The sequence below is a fragment of the Neoarius graeffei genome, chromosome 2, assembly GCF_027579695.1.
Source record: "Neoarius graeffei isolate fNeoGra1 chromosome 2, fNeoGra1.pri, whole genome shotgun sequence".
Lineage (NCBI taxonomy): Eukaryota > Metazoa > Chordata > Actinopteri > Siluriformes > Ariidae > Neoarius > Neoarius graeffei.
The window spans coordinates 43257253-43284712 of NC_083570.1; the positions used below are offsets into that span (position 1 = coordinate 43257253).

Here is a 27460-nt window from a genome sequence, read left to right on the forward strand (position 1 = left end):
TTCTGTGCCGACAAATAGTGGAGCAATATCAGAAAGGAGTTCGACAGTGTAAAATTGCAAAGAGTTTGAACATATCATCATCTACAGTGCATAATATCATCAAAAGATTCAGAGAATCTGGAAGAATCTCTGTGCGTAAGGGTCAAGGCCGGAAAACCATACTGGGTGCCCGTGATCTTCGGGCCCTTAGACGGCACTGCATCACATACAGGCATGCTTCTGTATTGGAAATCACAAAATGGGCTCAGGAATATTTCCAGAGAACATTATCTGTGAACACAATTCACCGTGACATCCGCCGTTGCCAGCTAAAACTCTATAGTTCAAAGAAGAAGCCGTATCTAAACATGATCCAGAAGCGCAGACGTCTTCTCTGGGCCAAGGCTCATTTAAAATGGACTGTGGCAAAGTGGAAAACTGTTCTGTGGTCAGACGAATCAAAATTTGAAGTTCTTTATGGAAATCAGGGACGCCGTGTCATTCGGACTAAAGAGGAGAAGGACGACCCAAGTTGTTATCAGTGCTCAGTTCAGAAGCCTGCATCTCTGATGGTATGGGGTTGCATTAGTGCGTGTGGCATGGGCAGCTTACACATCTGGAAAGACACCATCAATGCTGAAAGGTACGGTATATCCAGGTTCTACAGCAACATATGCTCCCATCCAGACGACGTCTCTTTCAGGGAAGACCTTGCATTTTCCAACATGACAATGCCAAACCACATACTGCATCAATTACAGCATCATGTCTCCGTAGAAGAAGGGTCCGGATACTGAACTGGCCAGCCTGCAGTCCAGATCTTTCACCCATAGAAAACATTTGGCGCATCATAAAACGGAAGATACGACAAAAAAGACCTAAGACAGCTGAGCAACTAGAATCCTACATTAGACATGAATGGGTTAACATGCCTATCCCTAAACTTGAGCAACTTGTCTCCTCAGTCCCCAGACGTTTACAGACTGTTGTAAAGAGAAAAGGGGATGTCTCACAGTGGTAAACATGGCCTTGTCCCAACTTTTTTTTTGAGATGTGTTGTTGTCATGAAATTTAAAAATCACCTAATTTTTCTCTTTAAATGATACATTTTCTCAGTTTAAACATTTGATATGTCATCTATGTTCTATTCTGAATAAAATATGGAATTTTGAAACTTCCACATCATTGCATTCGGTTTTTATTTACAGTTTGTACTTTGTCCCAACTTTTTTGGAATCGGGGTTGTAAATATAATCAGAACAGTCCTTTGGTGCTCTTTGGACCTTTCCACTCTTTACAAAGGCATTGGCCTTTGTTACAAAATGTTTCCAAATGGCCACCATTCATGGAATTTCAGGCTTGTGACTCACACCACATAGCTTTTATAGAGACTGGATCAGAATGTTTCTCATTTATTTTTGGGAGACCACTGTTCTGCTTTGACCATGAGTTGGCCTAGTGGTTAGTGTGCCCACCTCTCGACCAGGAGATCATGAGTTCTACTTGCGGTCGGGTCATACCAAAGACCATCATAAAAATGGTGCCTATTACCATCTGGCAAGGCATGCTGCAATATAGATATGAGTGGGGAGTCAAACTCTCGTGGTTACAGAGATTTGTGCCGCACCCATACACCTTAAAGAGTTGGTTAGTACTGGGACAGGAGACTGCCTGGGAAGACCAGATTCTGAAGTGAGAGGGACTTTGACTGTTCTGCTTTGCTAATGCCATTTGGCCATTACTTTCAACCATTCACCTTGAAACATTAATTTGTGACTGATGCATCTGCAAGATGAGGACCCACAATGTGGCCTTTTTGGAACTTTGTTAATTGTGGTTTTAAAATCTCACAAAGTACGAAGTCAGACCTTTTTTCTAAAACTAAATAAAGTTAGTTGGCAGTTAATCTAATGAAACTCGCCTGTACAGCTGCATTTACAATTGGGAGCTAGTCTTTTCAGAGTCAAGGCCATTTATCATGTGTCATTTCTGCTATTTTTCCACTACATGAAAGTCACTTGGTTTAAATACATCTGCCAACAAATAAAGGTAAAATTGTATATTTAAATAATATTGGCTGGCTTTTTTTGTGGTATAGCAGATATATTCCATTCAGCTAGCATGAGACTGAATGAGTCAAAGATGAGTAGCTGAATGAAATATATCTGACATACCATGAAAAAAAGCCAGCCAATATTATTTAGGGCCCGAGCACCGTACGGTGAGAAGACCCTATTGTTTTTCGAAGGATTATTATTATTATTCTGTTGCATTTGGCCTTATTTGAGGCATTTCCCATGCACGAAAACTCATGAAATTTGATACACACATCAGTCATTGTCACCGCTACTCAGCCACAGACGTTTGGCCCCGAGCATGGCCCAGGGACTTCATAGCGTCCCTTTTTCCATTTCCCATTGAAATGAATGGGTAGAACTTTGGAGTGATGATATCATAAGGCCATTTGGAGTGATGATGACACATGGTTATTTTTAACATACTCCTCCTAGACGGTTCATCAGATTCATGTCAAACTTGGCAAACAAGATGCCAAGATATTACTGAAGTTGAATTGCGAAGGGATTTTTGATATGTTGTAATATGTTGAAATATTATAACATATAATACGCCAAGATATTGCTGAATGTTGAATCTGATATCTTGTAATATGATTCTGATTCTGATTCATTAAATCTCTTTACAAACATAACAGGCCTGGGCATGTCCTAAACAAAATGTGGTGTCACAATATGAGTTTCAGGCTTGTGACCTGTAACCCACTGTGGTGAAAACAAAACACTACACTTCATTAAACTGCATTACAAATCACATATCACATATTGTAACTTTACAAAATATTGGATATCATGAGTCTGATGATATAACATATACAATTCTGTGCACACTCATACACACACACAGTCATATGCATATTTATGTACACACACACACTCTCTCTCTCACAAGTACGCACTCACATGCACACGCAACATCTATGAGCACACTGTCTTTCACCCCCCCCCTCTCCCTCTGACAAACAGACACACACACACACACACACACACACACACACACACACACACACACACACACACAATAATAGTGACCTGCCATCATTGTGCATTTTGTTGCAGACATATGAAAACACTGCATGCGCGCACACACACACACAGTTACAAGTCACATGCCTGGGCATGTCCTAAACAAAATGTGGTGTGACAATATCGCTACGTTCACACTGCAAGGCTTAATGCTCAATTCCGATTTTTTTGTGAAATCCGATTTTTTTGTGAGGTCGTTCACATTAACAAATATATGCGACTTGTATGTGATCCTCAGTATGAACGAAAAGCGACCTAAAAGTGTTCCGCATGCGCATTGCAGGATACGACGACGTCACATGCAGTGAGCATGGCCAGTGTTTACGGAAGTAAAACCGCCCGGTTGCGGTATGACCCATCCAATCTAGCTTGAATAGCTGCATCCCCCCAAATGGAAATCAGCTCCCTAACCTCTGCGTCCTTCCATTGAGAAGATTCAGAACCTTCACAGCCCGAAGCGTTCCCTCGCATTGATGTCATGCGCAGGGGCGCAGATACGTTTTTTGAACTGGAGGGGACAAAAAACTGGGGGGGGACAAAGCTGCCAGCAAACCAACCCCGATATGCCTGTCAAACTTGTTAGTAACCATAGCAACCAAGCTTGAGCTCGCAACCTGTGCAGTCTGCGCAGCTCAACCAACCGAATATCAGTCTTTGTTTTGTTTTATGTGAGTTGTTGCAACTATGTATACACTGCTGTGCACCTCAATAAACCGAATGGTAATTAGTCTTTTGATTTTTCCGTGAGGTTTGCCTTATACAAAGAAAGACAGCATAGACGTTTTTTCCTCCCTATAAGTGGGGGGGACCGAACGAGGTGAATTTAAATCTGGGTGGGACGAATCCCACGCGTCCCCCCCTCTATCTGCGCCCGTGATTATGCGCCATGTTGTTGTAACTTTTTTTGAGAGACCCGCCGCCTACTTCAGCGCAGAATAGTGACGTTTGTGGCTTGTTGATGACGTGTAAGTCGGATGAATGCGACCTGGCGGTTCAGACTGAAGTCGCATATGAAAAGAGCGGATAGGGATAGGAATTAGGACCACATATCCAAACGGCCTGGGTCGGATTTGAAAAAATCGGATCTGTGTCGTTCATATTGTCAATAAAAGATCGGATACAGGTCACATATGGGCGAAAAGATCGGATTTGAGTCACTTCAGCCTGCAGTGTGAACGTAGCCTACGAGTTTCAGGCTTGTGACCTGTAACCCACTGTGATGAAAACAAAACACTACACCTCATTAAACTGCATTACAATCACATATCACTTATTGTAACTTCACAAAATACTGGATATCGTGAGTCTGATGATATAACATATACAATTCTGTGCACACTCATATGAATATTTATGCATACACACATACTGGAATGTCCTGGGTTGCGAACCCACACATGCAAGAACCACACGTGCGAGGGCCCGTCAAGGCCGCTAGTTATTATTATTATTATTATAATACATACACACTCCTTCATATCAGCATTCTCGAAGGCCAACGCAAGCTTAACCGCAAGTCAGCATAGTCAGTGCAGCAGTGAAATCACCCTCCAGCTGGTGTAGTGTTCATCAGTAGTGTTAGCGAATGCTAATAAAGTGGTCAAGCCAGTGTTATTTAGAACAAGTAGCACAGGATAACAACTGAGAAACTAAGATTTCTGTCTCCAGACTCTTCTTCCACGCACACTCACCAGAGTGTTTTTCACCTTAGACTTAAGTATTAATCAACATCGACAACTACACACAATGGAGCGACCTGGCAGCCTGCCGCTAATCCCTTACAAAATTCTTTGTCCTGTTGCTTTTTTGGTGTGTCTGGCTAAGTTTTGGCTGAGCTCAAGTCCCAGCTCTAATAGTAAACAGTTCAACACTGCTTGGAAATATACGTGAAGAATATCTAATGAAGTTTTGGGAGCCTTTCAGGTGTTCAATGTGTCTCTCTCTTTCCCAGTGAACAAAGAAATGCTTGTGCGCATGCACAGCAGAAAAACTCTCTCACTGAATATTCGCATCAGCCCTGACATGTGACATCATGTTACCATACTCATTCTCCATTGGGTAGAGTGATGTAATACGCGTAGGATAAGCGATATGATAATATTGGATGCTATCAAACCAAATGAATGAAACCCGCTAGAAGGGAATAGAACACGTTTTTATTCCATCGAAAAAGTGTCCTGTATGGATAATAATTTATAACAGACCGTATTTAACATTTTTAATAGTGAAGCTATGTAAATCAAATAGACATTCTGCTGTAACACATAATGAGCTTCAGAGCAGCCATTAAGTTTCATCCACTAAGCAGATAATTCGCTTGAGAGTGAGAAACCTACCCAGCAGTGTTTCTTCTCTGTTCAGAGAGCAGCTGCTTATATACACTTGCTTGTCAAAAGTGTACAGTAGCTGTGAAAAGGGAGAAAAATACAGCAATAAGTAACACAATGCAGTATTTAGCTTTCATTTTTGCAACATATTTCCATGATATACTACATTAAATTACTCAAGTTTGGTCACTGATGTTGACACAGTCATTAACAAGAATATTATAATGAAACGTTTTAAGAAAAATGAGTCATTTTGCAAATGTGCAAGAGTTTGTAAAAAAATTTTGTTTTGTAAATTTATTGTATTTATAGACTTTTGCATGTAGAGGAACTAAAGATGGGTGAAAAGAAACAATAACAAAGTGCCTTTGTAATGTCTTCTTCCAGCACGAACAGCTTCAGTGTCCCTTGGCAAAGATTCTACAAGTTTCTGGCACTGTACTGAAACAGATTCCCTTCATTCAATTAAAGTAAATAATTATTATTCTGTCCACATTCACTGGATATTAGCCAATCAGAGCGTGTGATTGCTCCTCTACTACTAGGATATCAGCTTATGTACCATGAGTGGAGAAAAACAAAATGGTGGCGCGTGTTACTGAATCAACCGAGGATGAAATAAAAACTCTACTCGAAAACAAAACCCAAAAAAAGTAATTAAATATGGAATGAAAGTATTTGATGGTAAGAACATCTCATCTCATTATCTCTAGCCACTTTATCCTGTTCTACAGGGTCACAGTCAAACTGGAGCCTATCCCAGCCGACTACAGGCGAAAGGCAGGGTACACCCTGGACAAGTCGCCAGGTCATCGCAGGGCTGACACATAGACACAACAACCATTCACACTCACATTCACACCTACGGTCAATTTAGAGTCGTCCAGTTAACCTAACCTGCATATCTTTGAACTGTGGAGGAAACCGGAGCACCTGGAGGAAACCCACGCGGACACGGGGAGAACATGCAAACTCCGCACAGAAAGGCCCTCACCGGCCGCGGGGCTCGAACCCGGACCTTCTTGCTGTGAGGTGACAGCGCTAACCACTACACCACCGTGCTGCCCCGGTAAGAACATTATCTTTTTTTAATTTATTTTTCAAGAATTATTATTATAGCATTTTTCACAAATTGCTCCTGTCATTTCGCCCGTTTGTTTACATTCTTCATCTTTAAGCATTAAAATTTATTGAATTTTTTAGACTGGTTCAAAAGCTCAAAGTTTGAAAATTACAGAACGGAAATGTCCAAGGAAGAATTAAATAAACGTCTAAAGCTATTCAATACCTCAGCCCGACAGCAAGACAACACTTTATAGCATTCACAATAGACATTGTTGCAAAGCAGCTTTACAGAATTTGAATGACTTTAAACATGAGCTAATTTTATCCCTAATCTATCCCCAATGAGCAAGCTTGTGGTGATGGTGGCAAGGAAAACTCCCTCAGATGACATGAGGAAGAAACCTCGAGAGGAACCAGACTCAAAAGGGAACCCATCCTCATTTAGGCAACAACAGACAACATGATTATAACATTAACAGTTTTAACATGAAGGTCAGTTTTGTTGAGGTTATAAATCTTCATTGATGGAAACTTGAGAGCAAAACTCAACAACACTAGTCAATTCGTGCAGCCATCAATAAGTTTTTAAGAAGTCCGCCTAAGCAGAAATGATTTTGTCAGACATTTTGTAGAAAGTTTTTATTTATCAAATGTGCAAAAAAAAAACAAAAATCCTCCGTTTCTCAAAACCCAGTGAATGTAGATAGAATAAAACTATTATTTCACTCAATCTCGTCACTACACTATGCGCCTTATCGGCTATCTACTCATGTATGACTCGATTTCATGGAATAATAATTGTTAAATATTTGGTTGTATATTCCTTGCTTGCAATAATTGCATCACATCAGTGACTCACTGACATCAAACTATTACATTCTTATTTTGTGATGATTTTCCAGGCTTGTAGTGCAGCTTCTTTGAGGAGTTGTTTGTTTTGGGGGGTTTCTCCCTTCAGTCTCCTCCTCTTCAGGAGGTAAAATGCTGCTCTGTTGGGTTCAGGTATAGTGATTGACTTGGCCAGTCTAAAACCTTCCGCTGTCTCTCCCCCCCTTGTGTTGGTAGTGCGTTTTGGGTCATTGACTTGTTGCATGATGGAGTTCCTCCCAATTAGATTGGATGCATTTCTCTGTAAATTGTCAGACAATGTTTCTGGAGACTTCTGAATTCATTCTGCTGCTACCATCATGAGTTCCATCATCAATAAAGATTAGTGAACCTGGTCCAGAAGCAACCATGCAAACCCAAGCCATGACACTACCTCCACCTTGCTTGACCCATGAGCTCATCTGTTCTGGATCAAGAGCAGATACTTTCTTTCTCCACACTTTGGCAGAAGTTAATTTGTGGCTCATCTCTGTATTTCTTTGTGAATTCCAATCTGGCCTTCTGATTCTTACTGCTGAGGAGTGGTTTGCATCTTGTGGTATGGCCTCTATATTTCTCCAAGTCTTCTTCAACTAGTGGATTGTGATACCTTTATCCCTGCCCTGTGGAGGTTGTTGGTGATGTCACTGACTTTTTTTTTTTTTTGGGGGGGGGGGGGGGGGGGGGGGGGGGGGATAGTGGTGGTGGTGGGGGAGGTTCTCTCCACAGCTCTCACACTGTGTCATCAACTGCTGCCGTTTCCATGGCCAACCAGTTCAGTGTCTGGTTGTTAGTGCACCAATGGTTTCTTTCTTTTCCAGGACATTCAAAATTGTTGTATTTGCTATGCTCAATGCTTGTGTAATGCATTTCTCTGATGGATTTTCCCTCTTTTCTCAGCTTCGAAATGGCTTGCTTTTCTCCCATAGACAGTTCTCTGGTCTACATGTTGGTTTATCCTTTAACAACAAATGCAATATTCACAGATCAGTGGCGGCTGGTAGTCTTTCAAACAGGGGAGGGTGGTCGGTTACGATATTTCCAGATTTTAAAAGAAAAAACACATAAATTTTGCCCGTACTCTTGCCTCTGATCTGGCTGATTGTTGGCAGGGTCACAAACTGTGAAATAACAGGTTCTTTTGGCCCATTAGCCTACTGTCCAATATACATGATGGTGGTGTTGGGGGGTATATTTTAACATTTTATATTTTAAAATTGTGGCATGTTGTTTAAAAATTGATCATTATTGAAAGCAGCTCTTTGTCAGGAACCTCAGCAGTAACAGCAGAGTGTTCTGGAATAGGCACAAGCACTGACCTTGGGGAGCCAAACATAGAGCTGGGTGCCACACATTTCATTCAATGACACTTTCCCTATATTTTACTTATTTTGGCTGAGAAATGTTTTATTGACAATTTTGATAACCCTTCACTTTTAATCCAGGTCTGTAGTGTGAAATGTTCTCGGCTGTGTTTTTGTTTAAAATTGTTTTCCAAATTGTAGCTGTGTTTAATTCATATCCAGAAAAATATATATTCCAATATAATATACTCAGCATAAACATTTTAAATAGATTCTATATTTTTGGTCCATCCATGACATATTACTAAAGTAGCCTATTTACTGTTGTTGATGTGGGTCACTTGCTGTTAGCCAATTCACTTTCTCGTACCAGGAGAGCTGAAAGGAACGAGTATTATTCCCTACCTTTTTCACCAAGTCAATTTGAAGCGTTGGTCTACCCTGCTCTTTAATTTTAATTTTTTCCTTGAAAGGAAGACTGACAAATGGCTTCGCCAAAATTAAATCAGCAATGCTTGGCATCCGTGCGCAGCTTTCTTGCTAGCTGACTAGCCCCCTCAAGTTCAAGTTCAGTCACTCAAATAAACGAAATTTCTGGAACTAAGATAGCAAACTTGACAACACTATATTTACACTTTATTTACAATGAAAATATATACAAACTAAAAAAGCTGGTAGAAACCATATGTAATGAATGAAATCGAAATGTAAGCTGATCTCTTACAATACACCACAGCACTTGCGAATCCGCATGGGACTGAACTGAAATTCACCGCTGCCTGTCTATATTTGAAACGAGCTGTCAATCAAAGAAAATATCCGGCCGCTTTCACCAATCACCAATCTCCCCGTGGAAAGCTTTGCCATGTCCCTCCCACTGTGAGGCTGGGAGTCCGTGGGGCGGACGTTTTCGCAGTATTTGTCCAATAACCGTCTTGCATTTTGATATTGAAAAGCGCATAGCTCCCAAATGCCATTGAAGTCCACTGAGGCTGGGAGTCCGTGGGCGGGCGTTTTCGCAGTATTTGTCCAATAATCGTCTTGCATTTTGATATTGAAAGCACATAGCTCCCAAATGCCATTGAAGTCCACTGAGGCTGGGCTGCATCGCGGTGTCACGAGGGGGAAAAACTCACGCACACATTAGGCGAACTGGGGAAAGTTATAACGGAATGATTTCGCACTGTAGTTGGTTGAGCACATATATTTCTATGATTCTGGATCTGAAATAGCAATGTTATAAGGTCGGCTATAACATAAGCCTAGCGCAATTCATCCTACACGATGTTCATCATTTTTAGAGGAGGCTGAGCCTCCCTCGTTGTCTTAGAGCAATCGCTCGTGTCACAGATAAAACCCAGGGTTCAAACCAAGAGTAGACATATAGACCTATTAATTGTTTAAACAATCAGATCAATCAAACCTGGGCATTAAGAAATACCTGTCAGTCATGTTTCAATATTTTTGATCACTTGAAAAATGGGCGAGTTCAAACAAAAGGTGCCATGTTCTAAGTTGTTTAACACATCTACATGTAAATAACAGGAAATGAAAGCTGAAATTCTGATCCTTCATCTCAAATACAAATGTCTTTAGTGTATAACAAGGCAAATTCTTTTGAATTTTCTTTTTCGGGTTCAATACATAGAGGGGATTGTATACTGATTTTCAGTGGCCCTTTCCTGAAAAGAGACAGATCATACCAGTAAAATGCCTCCCACAGAATAAGAGAGCCATCACATTTCCTTACTGTAGGGGTCAAGCCTGTACCATTCGCTTAGTGTGTGTGTCATACAAGCACTTCCCACATATCAAGATTATGGTGCAGGATGACTCATTTGATCATGTGATTATTTCCACATCTCTGTAGACCACTGGCTATAGTTATTGCACCACCAAACACTCAAATGTGTATTTGTTTTTCTAATAAGGAGGTTTATGCACTACAACCCTCTTATATGATCCCTAAGATCCGTATCTACATAGCCGTTGACAGACTCCCCCCCCCCCCACCCAACAAGCTGATCATGTTTTGAATTGACATTCTTGCTAGTTGGCTGAACAGTCCATCCATCCATCCATCCATTATCTGTAGCTGCTTATCCTGTCCTACAGGTTCGCAGGCAAGCTGGAGCCTATCCCAGCTGACTGAGAGGCGACGAGAGCCGGGGTACACCCTGGACAAGTCGCCAGGTCATCACAGGGCTGACAATAGAGACAAACAACAATTCACATTCACACCTACGGTCAATTTAGAGCCACCAATTAGCCTAACCTGCATGTCTTTGGACTGTGGGGGGATACTGGAGCACCCAGAGGAAACCCACATGGACACGGGGAGAACATGCAAACTCCACACAGAAAGGCCCTCGTCGGCTGCTGGGCTTGAACCCAGGACCTTCTTGCTGTGAGGCAACAGTGCTAACCACTACACCACCGTGCCGCCCTGGCTGAACAGTCTTCATGCTTTAAGCTCCTGATATCTTTGCCCCAGTAATGAACCCTCTTTCCAAGTCACTTGGAGCTTTCCCGCTTGCAACTTGATGTCAATTTGGCCTGCTCAGTATTTTATCCATTCAACAAAGCATGACAAGATTGTTAACACTTAAATCATGCAGTACGCTTAACTGGAAAATCTGCAAAATGTATTTCTACACTTATTTATCCAAGTTTTCATTGAACGTGTTAACCATCTTTATTTGTGCGCATAAAGAAATTCCTCCAGGACTTTTACTTCAAGTCATAAAAAATGCCTTAGTCAGCTTTATGTGTGTCCCATAGGCCAAAACATCCAATGTACCTTATTCTGTTTGGTATGAGGGTCATATTTGCCGATTCTGGTGTTCCTGGTGTCTCCCTGTGAAATACATTTGAAACACTATTAGTGGCATCAACACACCTTATCGGTGTCCAAGCTTCTCTCACTTACAGTTATGGGAAAAAGAAAGTACACCCTTCAAGTCCTTCAATTCTTATTTATCAGGGTCTAAATAACAGCTGATTGTTTATGGAAGTTGGTGAGAACCAAACAAATAACCTCAGATAACACTTTAAAAAAACAAACAAACAAAAAAACACTTCAACATATTTTAATATATGTTGTAATTTTCCTAAAAAGTAAGCAATTATTCAGAAACCATGTGGGAGAAATAAGTACATCCTTCCTACTTACACAACCATAATTAGCAATCAGGTGTTATTAATGAAATGCACAACATTAGTTCATCATCAAGAAGTGTGACTAGTAGAACTTTTGGCAGTTTGGTGTTCTGGAGCACTCAGGTTTGTGTCTACATCATGTCAAGAAGAAAGGACATTAGCCATAACCTCAGAGAAGCAATTGTTGCTGCACATCAATCTGGGAAGGGTTATAAGGCCATCTCCATTCTACAGTGAGAAGGCTTGTTTACAAATGGACAGCCTTCAAGACAGTTGCCAATCTTCCCAAAGGTGGGCACTCCAGCAAATTCAGCCCAAGGTCAGAGCGTTTAATGTTCAGAGCTACAACCCCGATTCCAAAAAAGTTGGAACAAAGTACAAATTGTAAATAAAAACAGAACGCAATAATTTACAAATCTCAAAAACTGATATTCACAATAGAACATAGACAACATATCAAATGTCGAAAGTGAGACATTCTGAAATTTCATGCCAAATATTGGCTCATTTGAAATTTCATGACAGCAACACATCTCAAAAAAGTTGGGACAGAGGCAATAAGAGGCTGGAAAAGTTAAAGGTACAAAAAAGGAACAGCTGGAGGACCAAATTGCAACTCATTAGGTCAATTGGCAATAGGTCATTAACATGACTGGGTGTAAAAAGAGCATCTTGGAGTGGCAGTGGCTCTCAGAAGTAAAGATGGGAAGAGGATCACCAATCCCCCTAATTCTGCGCCGACAAATAGTGGAGCAATATCAGAAAGGAGTTCGACAGTGTAAAATTGCAAAGAGTTTGAACATATCATCATCTACAGTGCATAATATCATCAAAAGATTCAGAGAATCTGGAAGAATCTCTGTACGTAAGGGTCAAGGCCAGAAAACCATACTGGGTGTCCGTGATCTTCGGGCCCTTAGACGGCACTGCATCACATACAGGCATGCTTCTGTATTGGAAATCACAAAATGGGCTCAGGAATATTTCCAGAGAACATTATCTGTGAACACAATTCACCGTGCCATCCGCCGTTGCCAACTAAAACTCTATAGTTCAAAGAAGAAGCCGTATCTAAACATGATCCAGAAGCGCAGACGTCTTCTCTGGGCCAAGGCTCATTTAAAATGGACTGTGGCAAAGTGGAAAACTGTTCTGTGGTCAGACGAATCAAAATTTGAAGTTCTTTATGGAAATCAGGGACGCCGTGTCATTCGGACTAAAGAGGAGAAGGACGACCCAAGTTGTTATCAGCGCTCAGTTCAGAAGCCTGCATCTCTGATGGTATGGGGTTTCATTAGTGCGTGTGGCATGGGCAGCTTACACATCTGGAAAGACACCATCAATGCTGAAAGGTATATCCAGGTTCTAGAGCATGGGGGCGTCGTGGCTCAGGTGGATAAGGCGCCATGGCTCAGGTGGATAAGGCGCCATACCATAAATCCGGGGACCCGGGTTCGATTCCGACCCGAGGTCATTTCCCGATCCCTCCCCGTCTCTCTCTCCCACTCATTTCCTGTCTCTACATTGTCCTATCCAATAAAGGTGAAAAAAAGCCCAAAAAAAATCTAAAAAAAAAAAAGAATGGGTTAACATTCCTATCCCTAAACTTGAGCAACTTGTCTCCTCAGTCCCCAGACGTTTACAGACTGTTGTAAAGAGAAAAGGGGATGTCTCACAATGGTAAACATGGCCTTGTCCCAACTTTTTTGAGATGTGTTGTCATGAAATTTAAAAATCACCTAATTTTTCTCTTTAAATGATAAATTTTCTCAGTTTAAACATTTGATATGTCATCTATGTTCACTTCTGAATAAAATATGGAATTTTGAAACTTCCACATCATTGCATTCCATTTTTATTTACAATTTGTAGTTTGTCCCAACTTTTTTCGAATCGGGGTTGTATAAAGAATAACCCAAGAGCTGCATCATGTCACCTACAGGCCTCTGTAAGCACATTAAATGTTTATATTCATGAAAGCAGAGTCAAAAAAGACTGAACAAGTATGGCTTTCACAGAAAGATGGCTAGGAAAAAGCCCCTTCTCTCCAAAAAGAATATGGAGCATAACTTAGGTTTGCAAAATTGCATCTGAACAAACTATTAAAAAAAAATAACTAAATTAATTAATAAATTTAAAACAAAACAAAAACAAAAAAACCCTTTGGACTGATGAGATGTTTGGTCATTATGCACACTATCATGCAAAAACCAAACACAGTATATCACCCAGTGTTGTAGTCGAGTCACTAAACTTAGGTGGTGTGTACATTAGACCGTATCCGTATCGTTGTCGTTGCGGATGCACTGTCCATGCACATTAAAACGCCGGGAAACGACTCCACAGGCGGAACAGTTTGAATCCGCCAGGGCCCACGTATTCAACCCAGTTCGTATGTGATCCGGTGCTGTGTAAACATTGAGGAACGAGGATACGCAGTGCTGAGCTCTAGCTGACGTCGTCATTGGACAACGTCACTGTGACATCCACCTTCCTGATTCGCTGGCATTGGTCATGCCACGTTGGTCATGTGACGCAACTGCTGAAAAACCTTCTCCTCTTTAGTCCCAATGACACGGCGTCCCTGATTTCCATAAAGAACTTCAAATTTTGATTCTTATGCTCGCTCACTCTCTCACACTCTCTCGCTCGCTTGCTCTCTCTTTCTCTCTCCTCTCTCTCACTCTCTTGCTCACTCTCTCTCTCACTCGCTCACTCACTCAATCTCTCACACACTTTATGTGCTTGCAAGTGGTGAGTGACTTGCGCATGCCCGATATGCACTGGGATCATGTGACGTGCCGTCTAATTGTCATGTGATTAGCGTATCCGTGTATTGGCGTTGCTGTGTGCACGGGGAACGGTTTTGTTGCGGGCACAGAAATTTTGTGTGTGTACGTGAATCATTTTAAAAACGTTAATCTGATGATCCGCTGATTCGAAATAATGTAAACAGGGCCTTAGAGTCCGAGTCCAGTCTTGAGTCCCCAGTGTTCAAGTCCGAGTCAAGTCCAAGTCGTTAAAGAAAATTTCGAGTCGAGTCCACTGTTGATCCGAGTTAAGTCCGAGAACAAGACTCCAACCGAACCATGTGACGGTGGCTGTTGCTGCCTTTATGTGAAACCGTCTCTGCTACTGTGTTGGACTAACGTTACTGCTCGACTGCCCCATTTTAGTTAATAGGCTACAGATAAAAAGCTTGTTCATCGCTCAGCAAGCCCTGCCCACTATCAACAGACCAATGAACATAGCGTGTCACTTCCTTCTCTGGGTGGAGTCTTGCCAAATAATGATTGAAGTTCGAGGTCGTCCCCGTCGTCTCCTCGATAGTTCTTCTCCATATGGAACTCATAGCAGTGCATTTTTTCCCACTGCACGAGAAGCCTGTATAAGCAAAGCGGACAATCCTAGGGACGTTCTCTCCAGGCATTTTAGCACCATTAACGTTAGTTTGTTCCTGAACATGACGTATGAACAGGTGAATGTGTGTTCTCTTGCACGGAATTAGTATAAAAGTTAATGTAGATATACATATCTTATGCCAAATTATTATGGCATGTTACAAAAAAATTAAGAAAAAAAATCAGAGTCCTCGCCTCCAATTTATGAATGCAGTTAGCGCACAAGCCCAAACCTGAGTAATCAGTGCTCAAGTCCAAGTCAAGTCACAAGTCTTTAAAATTAGGGCACAAGTCGGACTCGAATACGACAAGCCTGATATCACTACAAACACCTTGTACTAACTGTGAAGCATGGTGGTGGACAGGTGATGATTTGGAGTTGTTCTGCGGCCACAAGGACCTGGGAAGCTTGCATTCATTGAAACAATGATGAATTCCACTTTACAGCAGAATATTCTTAAAACAAATACGAGGCCATCTGTCCAGCAGCTTCAGCTAGGCTAAAAACATTTCATGCAACAGGACAGTGATCCCAACACACCAGCAAATCAACATCTGAATGGCTCAAGAAAAAAAAAAAAAAAATCAAGATGTAGGAATGGCCAAGTCCAGATCTCAACCCCATTGAGATGCTGAGGTGGGATCTTAAAAGAGCTGTACGTAAATGAATGTTTACTTTAAATTATTGTTGCTGAAGGTGGTTCTACAGGTTACTGAATTATAGCATATACTTATTTTCCCCCTACCTGGTTTCTAAATGGGAGTTTACTTTTTGGAAAGGGAAAAAAAAAAAAAAAAGGACTACATATAGAAATGTTTTGTGTTCTATTGTTGTCACCTAAGGTTATCTGTTTGTTTATAGAAGTTGGTGAGGACCACACATTGAAGGAGGGTGCATTTTCTTTTTCCCCTGACGGTATGTTCTGCTTATTTGTGGAAACACATGATTGTAATTCAAATTATTTTATGGAAAAAAAAGATACTTACTGTCCAGCAGTACACAACACCTTCATCTCTCTCAATGTTAAGAATTTGAGCATCAGCAACCTGCACATTCTCTTTACAGCACAAAATGGGCAAAAAGAAAAGAAGAAAAAAAAACACATCATCTTTCATATATGCTTTATGAATCATGAATTAGGCGAATTCAGGTAAAATGGGACAATTAAACATTTAAACACAGTAGCATTTATTTTCTTGCCTGATAAGTGCAAGTCAAAACTTTTGTTACTAACAATTACACTGAAGCTGTTTAAAGGTAGACTGCCTTTCAGATTTTTTAAGTTAAGGTCATAAAAAGAATTTTTCCCCAACACCCAATTATTTTTGTTTAGTGGACTGAAAGCTACTGAATTCAAATCACAGACTTCCAATTTTATTAGTTTTTTTTAACAGAATAATTAATGAATTTACGGCCACGTGGCCCTAAATTCTCCACTATTTTTTCCTGCTTCACCATGACCCAATACAAGATACTACATCATGCATCATGTGGTGGGCTTTCCCCGTTCATGCAAGACATTGTGGGATACAAATTTGAAGCAGGAGAGAAAAATAGAGGACATGAGTGTGCGAATGGGCGGCACGGTGGTGTAGTGGTTAGCGCTGTCACCTCACAGCAAGAAGGTCCGGGTTCGAACCCCCTGGCCAGCGACGGCCTTTCTGTGCGGAGTTTGCATGTTCTCACCGTGTCCGCATGGGTTTCCTCCGGGTGCTCCGGTTTCCCCCACAGTCCAAAGACATGCAGGTTAGGTTAACTGGTGACTCTAAATTGACCGTAGGTGTGAGTGTGAATGGTTGTCTGTGTCTATGTGTCAGCCCTGTGATGACCTGGCGACTTGTCCAGGGTGTACCCCGCCTTTCGCCCGTAGTCAGCTGGGATAGGCTCCAGCTTGCCTGCGACCCTGTAGAACAGGATAAAGCGGCTAGAGATAATGAGATGAGATAAGTGTGCGAATGAAACGTGAAAGACTGACTACAATAATGGAAAGCGAGAAGAAAAGACATTATGTTGCGAAGGAAAGGAAACACAGGACCAAACTAATAAATATTGGCGGTCAGCGAAAATCTTTTCTTTGTACTTTTGTCAGTTAAATAAAGGTTTGCGTAAATTAACCAAATCACAGATTTGTGTTTTTACTGCATTTTGGAAAACATCCCAACTTGTCTGGAAATGAGATTAGTACATACATTATAGTTTAATGATTTTCAATCATGTTCTCCTAATCCTTTAGCTGAATCATGAGGTCCCAAATTATGAAGGCAAAAACGGATGCATGAAACACATCTCCGTTTAAATAATGTTTTTATGAAACGTCTGAAGAACCAGGAAAATAAGGCAGACTGGGAAATATTAGCATGTTACTCAGCAAAACTACTGCATGCAGAGATTTTTACTCTGTCTACTGTGTTCATATCATTTTACAGATTAATGTTAATGTTGACTTTTTAATCCTCCCGCGATCAATAAAGTTTTATCTAATCTAATCTATCAGATGTAATAAATGATAAAATGTTACATTTCAGCTCTGTTGTAATTATTTCTTAATTGGGTTGTACTGAATTTTAGAAAAGTTTGCAGATGAACTTACTGAAAACTTACTGAAACCCGTTCCTGTTCTTACTGCTGTAACACAATTTTTCACATAACATTAGACTACGTTGATGGATTTGGGTAAGATTTTTAAACATTGTGTTATTTAAATGTGATTTATTGATGTCATCAATAAGTATGTATACTATGCTTTAATAATGCTTGAGACATGTAAATGAGGATGAAAGTAAAGGCCTAAAAGTCTTACCCTAATGAATATGTTATTTACCAGCTGGGAGGTCCATATCGTGAAATACTGTGACCGAGATCTTGAAAGTACTGAGCGAGGCCCTCTGGGCCGAGGTCAGTATTCAAGGCCGAGGTCACGGTATTTCACCATACAGACCGACCTTAAGCTGGTAAATAATATATTCATTTTTCTTCTTTACCAAATTCTAACAGAAAACGAGAGCGCCCGAAAGGGAAAACTGAGCCACCATTTTGAATTCTCATTCACAGCTGTAATGCAAATTGCTTCCTCCTTGGTATACAAGTGCACTTCCATGGCAGGGAAAAAAAAAAAAAAACTACATTTTGCCGCCTATGTAGTCCCCTATTTATACAAATAGGAGTCATTCAGGATTCAGTCATGTTTTTGCTTGGCGTTAGCAAGTTAGAGGTTTTTAGCTTTCTCCTGAAATGTTTTCTTTTATTTCTTCTTCCTCAGGGTAGTAAAACTCGCTTTCGCTGTGAAGACTGCCGTTATCGCTATCCATGCTGTAAAATTAATGCTATTCTCCTGAGAAATGCTGGCAAAAATTAATAAGATTTTTGATAATCTTATAAATAAATCTTATAAAAAAAAAAAGATAAATGTTGACAAAAAATTATACTATGTTTGTTGTTGTTGTGAACTAGCGAGTCGCCAGAGGTCCGTAACCGGGGTCCGTAACTGGGGCCCGTATCGTAGGATACTGACCCGCTTGCCAGCCAATCAGAGTGCAGGATTTGATGGAAACTGGACCGCGAAAAAAATAAATACAGGATATTACACGGTGGCGTAAAGATATAAAGATTATCTTTGAGTGGTGAATGTATATTTCACGAGTGTGCTAAGTGAACAAATTAAATATTTTTCAAAACACAAGAAGATAAACACATCTTCGCACCACTGTGTAAGGTTCTTTATATTATATGGACACATTCCCCCTCCAAAAAATAAAATAAATAAAAATACACAAGTTTTAATTTTGAATCGTTTGCCATTTTGACAACATGCGTCTAGTCAGTGGGAAAACACAGGGAGTGACCTCAGAGTGAAATATCAGGAATTATTCTATCCACAGGGCAGCATGGTGGCGTAGTGGTTAGCACTGTCACCTCACAGCAAGAAGGTCCTAGGTTTGAGCCCAGCAGCCGACAAGGGCCTTTCTGTGTGGAGTTCGCATGCTCTCCACGTGGGTTTCCTCCGGGTGCTCCGGTTTCCCCCACAGTCCAAAGACATGCAGGTTCGGCTAATTGGTGGCTCTAAATTGACCGCAAGTGTGAATGGTTGTCTGTGTCTATGTGTCAGCCCCGCGATGACCTGGTGACTTGTCTGGGGTGTACCCCGCCTCTCGCCCATAGTCAGCTGGGATAGGCTCCAGCTTGCCTGCGACCCTGTAGGACAGGATAAGCGGCTACAGATAATGGATAGATGGATATTCTATCCACATTCACTGTATATGAGCAATCGCGCACTCTGATTGGCTACTCTACTACTAAGCTATCAGCTCATATACTGTGAGTAGAGAAAAATAAAATGGCAGAGCGTGTTGCTGAACCAACTGAGGACGAAATAATAACTCTACCCGAAAAAAAAAGCCCAAAAAAATCATCATCAAGTATTTAAAAGAAACAGCCCAGTCGGTGGTGGTAATGCACCTTTAAGTTGCTGCCAAAGTAACTGCCAAAAAAAAAAAAAACCACATACATACATACATACATACATACATACGCATACACACACACACATACATATATATATATATATATATATATATATATATATATATATATATATATATATATATATATATGCATGCACACACACATACACACACACACCGTTCAAAAGTTTGGGGTCACCCAGACAATTTTGTGTTTTCCATGAAAAGTCACACTTTTATTTCCCACCATAAGTTGTAAAATGAATAGAAAATATAGTCAAGACATTTTTTCTGGCCATTTTGAGCATTTAATCGACCCCACAAATGTGATGCTCCAGAAACTCAATCTGCTCAAAGGAAGGTCAGTTTTATAGCTTCTCTAAAGAGCTCAACTGTTTTCAGCTGTGCTAACATGATTGCACAAGGGTTTTCTAATCATCCATTAGCCTTCTGAGGCAATGAGCAAACACATTGTACCATTAGAACACTGGAGTGATAGGTGCTGGAAATGGGCCTCTATACACCTATGGAGATATTGCACCAAAAACCAGACATTTGCAGCTAGAATAGTCATTTACCACATTAGCAATGTATAGAGTGGATTTCGGATTAGTTTAAAGTGATCTTCATTGAAAAGAACAGTGCTTTTCTTTCAAAAATAAGGACATTTCAAAGTGACCCCAAACTTTTGAACGGTAGTGTATACACACACACGCACACACACACGCTGGTCATATAATTAGAATATCATGAAAAAGTTGATTTATTTCAGTAATTCCATTCAAAAAGTGAAACTTGTATATTATATTCATTCATTCCACACAGACTGATATATTTCAAGTGTTTATTTCTTTTAATTTTGATGATTATAACAGACAACTAATGAAAACCCCAAATTCAGTATCTCAGAAAATTAGAAAATTGTGAAAAGGTTCAATATTGAAGACACCTGGTGCCGCACTCTAATCAGCTAATTAACTCAAAACCCCTGCAAAGGCCTTTAAATGGTCTCTCAGGCCCTGTCCACACGGCAACGGATTCAGGTGAATCCGATACAATTGTTTATCGTTTCGGCCTGGCGTCCACACGGCACTGGCGTTTTGGGTGCCCCAAAACGCAATCTTTTGAGAACGGGCTCCAGAGTGGAAAGATCTGGCAACGTTGCCGTTGCGAAGTGGTCTGGATGAGTAGAACGGATTTGTTTACGATGACGTTACAACCACATGACTGTGAGTGCTTCACGCCAGGTAGAAGTGTAACGAACTCGATGCGAGTTGTCAACAAATCCTATAACTTGGTTCATGAAACGCGCTTACAAAATATTTTCACTGTGAATATTTATTGTGCAATGGTGCAGAGAGAGAGAGAGAGAGAGAGAGAGAGAGAGAACAGCCCTTAGGGCAGAGTCAATCCCGCCAGCAAAAATAGGGGAAAAAAAGGAGCGATCTCACCTCTTCAGATGTTGGTTTAAGTCCTACAATACATTCCTCAAAAAGGGCGTAGAAGAACAAATTAATCCATCAACGTGTAGCATTCAATTTATTCCGGACCATTAAAGACGCCGCCTTCCGCGTAGAATCATACGTCATCCTCGCCGCCATATTGGATGGGTCAAAGCGGAGAATAAAGATGCCTCATTCATGTGCTGCGTTTAACTGTACCAACAGGTTTACCGTCCAAACGAGATCACATGGGATTACCTTTCACAGGTGAGACTGGAAAAATACTTTTCATTGTATTTGGTCATTATAATGTAATTTTACGAACAGATTTTTCTGACTTTGTGGCTAATATGAAGTCTCGCGCATAATAGTTTATGCGCATGCGTCCTTACTTCTTCTATTGTTCTGGTGTCTCCGAAGGGACCGTCTTACAGTGCCCCTAGAGGTGTGGCATGTGTATTGCATCGTTTTCAGCAAGCGTTGCGTTGCCATATGGACCTGATATTTTACTGATCGTTGCCCATGTGGACGCAATATTTTTTAAAATAACATCTCGTTGCCGTTGTCGTGTGGATGTAGCCTCAGTCTCGTTCTGTAGGCGACACAATCATGGGGAAGACTGCTGACTTGACGGTTGTCCAAAAGACAACCATTGACACCTTGCACAAGGAGGGCAAGACACAAAAGGTCATTGCTAAAGAGGCTGGCTGTTCACAGAGCTCTGTGTCCAAGCACATTAATAGAGAGGTGAAGGGAAGGAAAAGATGTGGTAGAAAAAAAAAAAAGTGTACAAGCAATAGGGATAACCACACCCTGGAGAGGATTGTGAAACAAAACCCATTCAAAAATGTGGGGGAGATTCACAAAGAGTGGACTGCAGCTGGAGTCAGTGCTTCAAGAACCACCACGCACAGACATGTGCAAGACATGGGTTTCAGCTGTCACATTCCTTGTGTCAAGCCACTCTTGAACAAGAGACAGCGTCAGAAGCGTCTCGCCTGGGCTAAAGACAAAAAGGACTGGACTGCTGCTGAGTGGTCCAAAGTTATGTTCTCTGATGAAAGTAAATTTTGCATTTCCTTTGGAAATCAAGGTCCCAGAGTCTGGAGGAAGAGAGGAGAGGCACAGAATCCACATTGCTTGAGGTCCAGTGTAAAGTTTCTACAGTCAGTGATGGTTTGGGGTGCCATGTCATCTGCTGGTGTTGGTCCACTGTGTTTTCTGAAGTCCAAGGTCAACGCAGCCGTCTACCAGGAAGTTTTAGAGCACTTCATGCTTCCTGCTGCTGACCAACTTTATGGAGATGCAGATTTCATTTTCCAACAGGGCTTGGCACCTGCACACAGTGCCAAAGCTACCAGTACCTGGTTTAAGGACCATGGTATCCCTGTTCTTAATTGGGCAGCAAACTCGCCTGACCTTAACCCCATAGAAAATCTATGGGGTATTGTGAAGAGGAAGATGCGATATGCCAGACCCAACAATCCAGAAGAGCTGAAGGCCACTATCAGAGCAACCTGGGCTCTCATTACACCTGAGCAGTGCCACAGACTGATCGACTCCATGCCACGCCGCATTGCTGCAGTAATTCAGGCAAAAGGAGCCCCAACTAAGTACTGAGTGCTGTACATGCTCATACTTTTCATGTTCATACTTTTCAATTGACCAACATTTCTAAAAATCCTTTTTTTGTATTGGTCTTAAGTAATATTCTAATTTTCTGAGATACTGAATTTGGGGTTTTCATTAGCTGTCAGTTATAATCAAAATTAAAAGAAATAAACACTTGAAATATATCAGTCTGTGTGTAATGAATGTATACATTATACAAGTTTCACTTTTTGAATGGAATTACTGAAAGAAATCAACTTTTTCATGATATTCTAATTATATGACCAGCACCTGTATATGGAATGAAAGTATTTGATGGGAAGAACATATCTTTTCTATTTTTCAAAATTATAGCATTTTTCACAAATTGCTACTGTCATTTCGCTGGTTTGTTTACATTCTAAGTGGAAATGATTTTGTCTGACATTTTGTGTAAAGTTTTTATTTATTGAATTTGCAAAAAATAAAAATGCTCTGTTTCTCAAAATCCAGTGAATGTGGTTACAATAAAAGTGTTATTCTACTCAATCTCGTCATACAAGGCTTATAGCTGACTCAGCACTGCGCACTTCAAGTATCATCATCGTCGTTGGCTGTCCATCACTAGCAATGATGACTGCTTCATTAGGATGCACAGAAACGCAGATGGGCCACGAGGCCTGCGACAGAGCCGTCTACAGCAGCAGCACAATCAGCCCGGCCGAGCCACCATGGTATGTCTGGCTTCATGAGCTCTTGCATACTATTCTCCTCTCCTAGAGAAGCACCTTGCACAGTAAGGTAAGACAAATGATGTCGTGCCCCCATCGTGTTGCCTCTCTGGACCTCCAGACCTGATGCCAAGTGGTGCACAAAAGTGCCACAGACCTGAGGGGTATGGAAGTTGCCCCACAGTGACAACTGACTTGCCGAGTGATGCCATCCGTTGGCCATTTGAGCGGCTCTTCCACATGCCATCTGGTGGTGCGCCATTGACCCTGTTGGGTTCATCTGCCACATTGCACTGAAAAGCGCCCTGCTGCCAGCGCCTTATTGGTGACATACTATTTAACCCATAGCTGGAACCCAGGCAGGTGCTACCACTCCGGGTCAGAACAGCCTGGGAGCAATGGTGATTATGGGGTAACTCCACTTTTCCCAATACTCAAGTCCTCCTGGACCTGAAACTCACCACCAGTTGCAGTTTAAAGTCCTACTCAGGATGTCAGCTATCAGCTCATGTATGACTCGATTTTGTGGAATAACTGATAAATATGCAAGTTTCCAACACAAGAAGATAAACTTCATATCTTCAAGCCAACATGTGATTTTTCTTTTTATTATTTCGACACATTCACAAACAAAAAGTACCCAAATTTATCAAAACAATTCAACAACTTCCTCATGAGCGACATATAGAGATTTATGTCATGGTTTTGGTTCTCCAGGTCCTGGATGTAGCTTGTATGAAAAATACAAGTGGTGTATTTCCCAGTAAAATGTGTGTGTCTATATAATATAACTTTTTTTTTTTTACTTCCACCAACTTTGTTGTTTTCGCCTCCATTTGTTTCCAACGTCACTCAAAAGGTAGTGATAAAGTTTTGAGTAAAAGGTGATCTATGGGTCAAGGAACAAGTGATTAGATTTTGATGCAAATCCTGATATGGATGTGGGTGGCATGGTGGTGTAGTGGTTAGCACTGTCGCCTCACAGCAAGAAGGTTCTGGATTCGCACCCAGTGGCCGACAGGGGCCTTTCTATGTGGAGTTTGCATGTTCTCCCCGTGTCTGCATGGGTTTCCTCCGGGTGCTCCGGTTTCCCCCACAGTTCAAAGACATGTCGTTAGGTTAACATGGGGTGGCTTTGGGCTGAAGTGCCCTTCAGCAAGGTACCTCTAACCCCTAACTGCCCCCCGGGTGCTGTAGTATGGCTGCCCACAGCTCTGGGTGCGGGTGTGTTTCCGTGTTCACTGCTTCAGATGGGTTAAATGCAGAGAATGAATTTCACTGTGTGCTTAAGTGTGCATGTGACAAATAAAAGCTTCTTGTTCATCCAGGATTTTTTTTATCCGTTCCAAACGTAACTCAAAAAGTAATGAACGGAATTTCATGAAATTTGTTGTCCAACTTTAGTATTGTCCTAGGTTCAAGTGATTTGATTTTGATGTTGATGTGTAGTACTTAGTGTACTGCACTCAGTACTTTTGTACAGTATTATCTTTCTATATCCATCCATCTATTATCTGTAGCCGCTTATCCTGTTCTACAGGTCGCAGGCAAGCTGGAGCCTATTCCAGCTGACTATGGGCAAGAGGCGGGGTACACCCTGGACAAGTCACCAGGTTATCGCAGGGCTGACACAGAGACAAACAACCATTCACACCTACGGTCAATTTAGAGTCATCAGTTAACCTAACCTGCATGTCTTTGGACTGTAGGGGAAACTGGAGCACCCGGAGGAAACCCACATGGACACGGGGAGAACATGCAAACTCCGCACAGAAAGGCCCTCGCCGGCTACTGGGCTCGAACCCAGGACCTTCTTGCTGTGTGGCGACAGCGCTAACCACTACACCACCGTGCCGCCCCCTCTTTTTATATAATCTCATCTCATTATCTCTAGCCGCTTTATCCTGTTCTACAGGGTCGCAGGCAAGCTGCAGCCTATCCCAGCTGACTACGGGCGAAAGGCAGGGTACACCCTGGACAAGTCACCAGGTCATCACAGGGCTGACACATAGACACAGACAACCATTCACACCTACGGTCAATTTAGAGTCATCAGTTAACCTAACCTGCATGTCTTTGGACTGTAGGGGAAACCGGAGCACCCGGAGGAAACCCCCCTAGACACGGTGAGAACATGCAAACTCCGCACAGAAAGGCCCTTGCCGGCCGCTGGGCTTGAATCCAGGACCTTCTTGCTGTGCGGCGACAGTGCTAACCACTACACCATCATGCCTCCCCCTCTTTTTATATCATCTCATCTCATTATCTGTAGCTACTTTATCCTGTTCTACAGGGTCGCAGGCAAGCTGGAGCCTATCTCAGCTGACTACGGGCGAAAGGCGGGGTACACCCTGGACAAGTCGCCAGGTCATCACAGGGCTGACACATAGACACAGACAACCATTCACACTCACATTCACACCTACGGTCAATTTAGAGTCACCAGTTAACCTAACCTGCATGTCTTTGGACTGTGGGGGAAACCGGAGCACCCGGAGGAAACCCACGCGGACACGGGGAGAACATGCAAACTCCACACAGAAAGGCCCTCGCCGGCTACCGGGCTCGAACCAGGACCTTCTTGCTGTGTGGCGACAGCGCTAACCACTACACCACCGTGCCGCCCCCTCTTTTTATATCATATTTACTTATATTTATTTATACTCCTCATGTTATTTCTTATCTTACATTCTCTATTTTCCCTTCATTTTGTCACTTGATTTTATGGACCACAATGGAAATAAGTGTTTTCACTTTGTGTCATCCATGTATTTACATTGAATTTACTAAATAAAAAAATCAATCAATAACATGTGGCTTGGTGAAGGTATCCACTCTACCCAAAGCCCTTCTGGTTTTGTTGTTGTTTGCTTCTTTCACGAGTCAACACTTTGAGAAAGCATGATGTGCTGGGAACTGTGTTTCATTAAAGGAAAGAAAGCTTCAACACTTGGGAAATTCAGGTCTGTCCCTGTGTGTTGAGCTGTCAGGAATCTTACAGCACTGTGACACTTTTCTGATCAACTTTTACCACCAAAACATCACACACTCACCTCTCTGGCTTCTTCCTGCCTCTTCGTTTGCTGAAAGTCTCGAAACAACATCTCTCTGAAAGTCCAAAGTTGATGTTAACTGTAAGAGACTTCTCATTGTTTACAGTATTTCCTCTCAAACCCAGCAGAGGAGTGAAACAGTCCCTGCTTCTACTGCTGACTGACTGGATTCAGGAAATGATCCGATATCATCAACCACAGTGTGTTGATCAAGGGGAATATAAGAGCTCAGACTTTTCCCTTCAACTTGAAATCATTCCAAAATTGCTTAAGAGTGCTTTTTCAGCGGACATGGCAACCCACCCAACCTTCCTTCCTTCCTTGACAACAAGAACAATGGCTTCGTTTTCATATCCTACAGTAATTCACTACATCACCATTAGACTGATACACATTACTAACTCACTCACTTTAAATGAAACACCCCTGCATCACATCTGTCACCATGTGACACACACTGTAGCACTTTTTTAAAAAACACAATCGTTACAGCATGTATAAACCACGCCCCCTGGAGAAAAGAGGCGGGCTGAACCGTTTTCATTTGCTCACATGTTTGTCACTCATGTTATCACGTGACTCACATGACAAGTTGTCTCTTTGGAAGTGCTGCTGAGTTTATTTCCCTGACTGCACTTTGGTTGTTGCACACAATTCCAAACCAGACAAAAAAAAAAAAAAGTTGGGACTAAAAAAAAGAAAGCAGTGATTTCTAAATTTACTTTGACTTGTATTTCATTGCAGACAGTCTGAGTGTGAACCCATGATATTTCATGTTTTGTCTGGTCAACTTCATCTCAGGGTGGCGTAGTGGTTAGCACTGTCGCCTCACAGCAAAAAGGTCCTGGGTTCGAGCCCAGCGGCCGACGAGGGCCTTTCTGTGTGGAGTTTTCATGTTCTCACCGTGTCCGGGTGCTCCAGTTTCCCCCACAGTCCAAAGACATGCAGGTTAGGTTAATTGGTGGCTCTAAATTGACCAT

At 41.7% G+C, this 27460-nt stretch overlaps 1 protein-coding gene across 1 annotated transcript in view; it reads right to left on the reverse strand.

Annotated features, from left to right (window-relative positions):
* Window positions 1-26902, reverse strand: part of gsap (gamma-secretase activating protein) — a 119905-nt gene extending 93003 nt beyond the window's left edge. The window contains exons 1-4 of the mRNA XM_060914273.1: window positions 26481-26902; window positions 16191-16261; window positions 11444-11500; window positions 5417-5486 (exon numbers count right to left, since the gene is read on the reverse strand). Of these exons, the coding sequence (XP_060770256.1) occupies window positions 5417-5486; window positions 11444-11500; window positions 16191-16261; window positions 26481-26577 (295 nt within the window). The 5' untranslated portion in view covers window positions 26578-26902. The remainder of the gene's footprint in view (window positions 1-5416; window positions 5487-11443; window positions 11501-16190; window positions 16262-26480) is intronic.
* Between the last annotated feature and the right edge of the window lie 558 nt (window positions 26903-27460).